Source organism: Theropithecus gelada, unplaced genomic scaffold, assembly GCF_003255815.1.
Source record: "Theropithecus gelada isolate Dixy unplaced genomic scaffold, Tgel_1.0 HiC_scaffold_15896, whole genome shotgun sequence".
NCBI classification, from domain to species: Eukaryota; Metazoa; Chordata; class Mammalia; order Primates; family Cercopithecidae; genus Theropithecus; species Theropithecus gelada.
Window position 1 is genome coordinate 3,770 of NW_020257654.1, and position 6,897 is coordinate 10,666.

General features: G+C 45.9%; 1 protein-coding gene across 1 annotated transcript; it reads right to left on the reverse strand.

Moving 5' to 3' along the window:
- Positions 1–4,930: 4,930 nt before the first annotated feature.
- LOC112617209 (putative protein FAM47C) lies at positions 4,931–6,618 on the reverse strand. Its single transcript, XM_025373962.1, has one exon. It carries the CDS (start codon positions 6,616–6,618, stop codon positions 5,077–5,079), a length of 1,542 nt encoding a protein of 513 aa, XP_025229747.1. The 3' UTR covers positions 4,931–5,076.
- Positions 6,619–6,897: the final 279 nt, after the last annotated feature.

A 6,897-nucleotide genomic window follows, 5' to 3' on the forward strand; every position in this document is an offset into this window, starting at 1 on the left:
TCTCCTGACCTCGTGATCCGCCCGCCTCGGCCTCCCAAAGTGCTGGGATTACAGGCTTGAGCCACCGCGCCCGGCCCTGTTTTTGTTTTTTTGAGATGGAGTCTTGCTCTGTCACCCAGGCTGGAGTGCAGTGGCTCGTTCTCAGCTCACTGCAACCTCAGCATCCCGGGTTCAAGGGATTCTCCTGCCTCAGCCTCCAGAGTAGGTGGGATTACAGGCGCCCGCCACCACGCCCAGCTAATTTTTGTATTTTTAGTAGAGACGAGGTTTCACAGTGTTGGCCAGGCTGGTTTGGAACTCCTGACCTCAAGAGATCCACCTGCCTCCCAAAGTGCTAATATTACAGGCGTGAGCCACCATGCCCAGTGTGTTGGGAGGTTTTTGATTACTGATTCAATGTCCTTACTAGTTATAAATCTGTTCAGATTTTCTATTTTTTTCATGATTCAGTTTTAGTAGGTTATACATTTATAAGAATTTATCCATTGCTTCCAGGTTTTCCAATTTGTTGGTATATAATTATTCTTAGTAGTATCTTATAATCCCTTTTATTTCCATGGCCGGGGTGCTAGCCTTGATGTGAGTATTTGCAGCAGCAGTGGTGGCAGTATGGCTTGGTGGGGGTGAGGAGCCCCCACTGGGACTGTGTGCATGTCCCTGCAGGTGGTAGTTATAGTGTGGAGGTGGGAGCATTGGTGGGTGCAGGACTGTGTGTGCCCTCTGTGCACGTTCACGCTGACAGCAGTGGCTGCTCAAAGCTAGGGGGTAGTCTACTGTTTTCCATGCCTAGATTTGCTCTGGCGGCCTAGGCTCAGGGGCAGGGTGCTGACAGTGGGGGCTGAGGGGCTCTGTGCCCACCAATGTTCTGAAGACAATGGCGGTGTGGTGGGGTGGGGGGTGGGGGGAGGAGGTGCACTCACTCCAGCAGCAGTGGCAAGACAGGGTGCAGGTGTACCATTGTGCTGGCGGGGAATAGAAGGCTAGGTCTGCCTGCGCATATATGTACCAGCATCGTGACGTGGAGGGTGGCCATGGGTGCAAATGAGCTGTTATGTGTTTTCAGAGGCCACTCTGCTGGAGCACTCTGCCAGTCAGGTGTGGTCCACTAGCTGTAATGTGGGCCCCAAGAGGCACCTGGCAGCTGTGGCCAGGCTGGGGCCCCACAGGAGGCCAGCAGACTGAGAGGTGCTCAGGTTGGACTAGTCCTGTCTCATGGGTAAGACTGCCCTGCAGAGTTCAGGTCCAAAAGTTCCCCTAGGGCTAAATTATCCTATGCAAGCAATTCTAGCCTAGGGGGATGCACATCTCAGACAGTGCTCCACTACAGTTGCTCCCACGGGGCACCCTCTGTGCTCTGCCTGTGACTGGAGTTCTACCACTACCACTTCTCTAAGTAGCTTTCCCTGCCAACTCAAGTGTCCATGGTGGTCTAGGGTCTCCTCTTGCTGAGATTCCAAAGGCCCACGGTGAGAGTGGGCCTGTTAACTCATCCCCTCTGTAGGAGTCACTGGGGGCCAGGAACATGTTCCGGTGTGCACTAGCCCTAGGAGGGGTTCCTAGCTTCCTCCCCCTTCAGCCCACCCTCTGTATTTTCCCTCCTCCTGTTCTGCCTCTGCCTAAAGCAACTGGATAAGAACATGGCAGCACTGGGATGTGAACTCACTTTTGCCTAGCTCCAAAGGCCTTGCTCATTCATTCAGGCTCTCAGAAATGAAAAATAATTTCCTTCATCTTTGTTAAATCACATATTCCTACAATCAAATTCTCCAAAGCTTTTGTGAAACCTATGTGATGCTGTAATCCAATTGATTACTACAGTATTTGTGGAATATACCATTCATAGCTTTAGGCTACACAGGAACAATTATATATCAAGCTCTCTTGAATTCTCTCTCTTTCTAAAACCTATGGATTTGAAGTCAGGATGTTTTCAGAAGTCCAACTGGTGTTAAAAATCCAAATAGATCAAACATTGTTTCTGTTTATATCTGTGTGACAACTAATACCAATGTGTGTAATTACAACATGGAGAAATCCACATAGTTTCTCTGAGGAAAGTTTATTTCACTGGAAGTAGCCATTACCAAGAAGCAACAGAAACCCTAACCAGTGGCTCTTATTTTGCAATAACAGTTTTTCATCTTAAGGTTAGTATATGTGCAGCCAAAGCAAGCACTACTTTTTCATGTTAAGCAATGGCTAAGATTGTGTGTGATATAGGTGAAGGCTATCACCAGATAAACACCATCAAAAAGTTATGTTTTTATAGTGTATTTCTGTTGTGATAGTTTTCGTATCCTTCTTCCTTTACAACTCCCTCCTTCTCTTCCACAAATACAGGTTTTGTATTAATTCTGTGATGCCTGAGGCATTCGGCACTCCAATAAGTAATCCTTTAAGTCTCACCAGAATTTGAGTTTGATGATATGGTGTCCATTGTGTAGGTGAGGATACATCCTCCGTGAAGTGCAAGGTCACATAACCAAATGTGGAAAAGTAGGTCTGTCTCTTGCTGAAAGGAAGTGAATATCGAATGCTGCTGCATGAAGCCCAAGGCTTCAGTGGAGAACCTCAGAAACCAGATAACTCTGAGCCATAAGACATGGTATTGGCCTCTCAGAAGTCATAATAAATAAGTATGGGAATTTCCCTTATTTTGAAGGCATTAATGACTTATTTCTCTAGGATACTGACGTAAGTTATTCAGTGGAAGACAACTGGAAAATGAGGGTCCTTGTCTACAGATATAAGATCTTAATAAAAGTAATCATGAAATTGACCTTGATGGGGAGAGCACTGAAACAGGATGAGCACTGAAACAGGGAGAGCACTGAAACATGGGAGAGCACTGAAACATGGCCTGAGTGAAGTCCTAACAGTAGAGAGGATTATGTACAAAGACACAAGAAACACACAGAGGTAAGAAAAAGAATATTAACTGGAGTCTGGAATGCAGGAGCATGTACGTGTATGTGTATGCATGTGTGTGAGTATTTATGTACCTAGATAAGTTTAGATGAGCCTGGAGAATTAACAAGCCGTGCTTGTATTTTGCAAAAATACACTCAAGAAGAGACACGGGTTGGAAACCGTTGCAGAAATATAATAAGAGATAGTGGTGACATGAACCTAAGTTTATGATGATGAATTTGAAGAGAAATTCTAGGCCTTGGCTTAGAAAACAACATAAAAAAAGACTTGTTTTTTTTCAGGAACACAATGCCCACAGACAAACTTCACTAGAAACAGAATTTGCACATAGACAGATGTATATATCACTGCTGACTTGGATGAAATATATGCATATATGTCCATTTACAGATGGACTCTTTCATCACTGAAAGAAAAAGTGCACTTCAGATCTACACTACAAATATATTTACCTAGAAATTTACCTATACCAGATTTTTTTTTATACTTTAAGTTCTTTAAGTTCTAGGGTACATGTACACAACGTGCAGGTTTGTTACATATGTATACCTGTGTCAGGTTGGTGTGCTGCACCCATTAACTTGTCATTTACATTAGGTATATCTCCTAATGCTATCTCTCCCCCCTCCCTCCACCCCACGACAGGCCCCGGTGTGTGATGTTCCCCCTCCTGTGTCCAAGCGTTCTCACTGTTCAATTCCCACCTATGAGTGAGAACATGCGGTGCTTGGTTTTCTGCTCTTGCGATAGTTTGCTGAGAATGATGGTTTCCAGCTTCATCCATGTCCCTACAAAGGACATGAACTCATCCTTTTTTATGGCTGCATAGTAGTCCATGGTATATATGTGCCACATTTTCTTAATCCAGTCTATCATTGATGGACATTTGGGTTGGTTCCAAGTCTTTGCTATTGTGAACAGTGCCACAATAAACATAAGTGTGCATGTGTCTTTATAGCAGCATGATTTATAATCCTTTGGGTATATACCCAGTAATGGGATGGCTGGGTCAAATGATATACCAGACAGTTTTACCTGCTACGTCTGAAAGGTAAAGCATTGCTTAATTTATTTTTTAAACTTATGAATGCATTTTAAATTGCTATTAATGGAATGAAAATTATTTGAACTTGAACAGATATGTAAGGCTATTTGATGTTGCTTGGTAGCTTTTTCTCATACAGATCCTGTTTTGCACATGAGATTTGCCAGGGAGTTGAAGCTACCTCCAATTCTGCACATGGTTATATGATTTGGTAATAGTCTTTTGTTGTGAAGGTTTATGAACATGGTGAAATACATACATTCAATTGAGAGATATGATAAAATGGCATAACTCAAGTTTCAACTATGATTTTGATAAATAGTTTTCAAACTTGTTTTGGGGGGTTGATGGAATCCCAAAGGGGAAGATAACAATTTTACTATTAAAAAGTGTTAACATTATTTTGGCTATAGTCTCCAATTTTTGGTTAACAAAATAATTGTCATAATAATTATTTCATTAGAATTTTCATATAAGAAGAGTTACAGAATTCTAATTTACTCAGCACATTTTGTTTGTTTGTTTGTTTGTTTTTTGAGACAGGGTCTTGCTCTGTCTCCCAGACTGCAGTGTGGTGGCATGAAGCCATCCTCCCACCTCAGCCCCCCAGGTAGCTGGAACTACACGTGCATGCCACCATGCCTGTCTAATTTTTGCATCTTTTGTAGAGACCAGGTTTCAGCATGTTGCCCAGGCTGCTCTTGAACTCCTGGGCTCAAGCAATCCATCCATCTGGGCCTCCCAAAGTGGGGCGGGATTATAGGTGTGAGTCAATGCAGCTGACCCCATTTCTCTTTCTAAGATTAATTCTGCTTTTGTTTCTGGTTGTATGTATTTTTACAAGTAATTGAAATGATGACGTAATATTCACAATGCTTCAAAATGTGAAAAAAGTATATGTGAATATTAATCACATAATTGATAAAATATATGAAATAATGAAGTCAAAGCAGGTCATTAAGAAATCTTTATAAACATTAGGTAGTGAAGTTACAGATGTTGCCATCATTGTACATTCATGGGGCTAGTCATCATAAATTCTGATTGATGTTTAAAATGAGAGCAAGAAATACCCAATTAAGTAGTAAATTGAAAACCATCTAATCTTCTTCCGATGCATCTGTGACGTCTTCTTCGTACTTGTAAACTTGCATTGCACGTTGAATAGGAGTCTTAACAGAGTCATAAGTCCATCCATTCCTGGCAAACAGCCTTTGAATGATGCCAGGCATTTCGTAGCCCTTGCTTAATATAAAATCCTTAAAGGCAATTGGTCCATAAAGACCGTCAAGAATGTCGGGTTCATCAGGCTTTTCAAGTAGGAGCTTGGGGTCAATCAACGGTTCATCACTTCTTAGCTTTTGTCCCAACTTAGGCTTGAGGTACCATGCTCCATACCCCATGTTCACATGCTCCGCCCTATAAGAATTCGATGCAGTGTGGATTTTCCCGTCCAAGTCTTTTTTCTGTGAGAAGAATTTGACCTCATCCATGTCATCTAGCTCCATGCTGCACTTCAGCCCTGAGGAACACTCATTTACCGTCTTAATCTTTTGGTCTTGATAGTTTGCTTTGCACTCAGGGGTAAAGTCAAACAGACTGCTGATGGATTCTTCATCAACTCCCAGGTCTCCTGCCCACTTGAAGTCACGGAGTTTTCTCGATGTGTATCTATGTTGAAGAGAGTCAGAAACACACTCCGTTGTGTTTGGTGTATCTTCCTGAAACAGTTCTTTTAGATGGGATACTCCAGTCTTGGTAGTCTCCGGGCAGAGACTGGACACTCGACGAGTCTTGAGAGGCTCCAGGCGGAGACTGGACACTCGACGAGTCCTGGGAGGCTCCGGGTGGAAACTGGACACCCGACGAGTCTTGGGAGGCTCTGGGCGGAGTCTGGACACCCGACGAGTCTTGGGAGGCACCAGTGGGAGATGGGACACTCGACTCTCGAAAGGCCGCGGGTTGGATTCCCCACAAAGGTATTTACTAGGCTCGGTGGGTTCCTCGGTTGTTGTCTCCTGACCCTCGCAACGAGCCCATGTGTCTTCCGGCTTCCTCTCAGAATCCACTTTCAGGACCTGTAGTAGGAAACTGGACACCCGACGAGTGTTGGGAGTTTCCGGGCTGAGGTGGGATACTCCAGTCTCGGGAGGCTCCGGGCAGAGATGAGATACGTGAGTCTCGGGAGACCCCGGACAGAGATGGGACACTCCAGTTTCGGGAGGCTCTGGGCGGAGACTGGACACCGGAGTCTTGGGAGGCTCTGGGCGGAGATGGGACACTCCAGTCTCAGGAGGCTCCGGGCGGAGATGGGACACTCTAGTTTCGAGAGGCTCCAGGCGGACACTGGACACCTGAGTCTTGGGAGGCTCTGGGCGGAGATGGGACGCTCCAGTCTTAGGAGGCTCCGGGCGGAGACTGGACACGGGGGTCTTGGGAGGCTCTGGGCAGAGATGAGACACTCCAGTCTCGGTAGACTCCGGGCGGAGATGAGATACGCAAATCTCTAGAGGCTCTGGGCAGAGATGGGACACTCCAGTCTCAAGAGGCTCTGGGTGGAGACTGGACACCCGAGTCTTGGGAGACTCTGGGCAGGGATGGGACACTCCATTCTCGGGAGGCTCCAGGCGGAGACTGTACATCGGAGTCTTGGGAGGCTCTGGGCGGAGATGGGACGCTCCAGTTTCAGGAGACTCTGGGCAGAGATGAGATACGCGTATCTTGGGGGGCTCCGGGCAGAGATGGGACACTCCAGTGTCTGGAGGCTCCAGGCGGAGATGAGATACGCAAGTTTCTGGAGGCTCCGGGCGGAGATGGGACACTCCAGTCTCAGGAGGCTCTGGGCGGAGACGGGACACCCGAGTCTTGGGAGGCTCTGGGCGGAGACGGGACGCTCCAGTCTCAGGAGGCTCTGGGTGGAG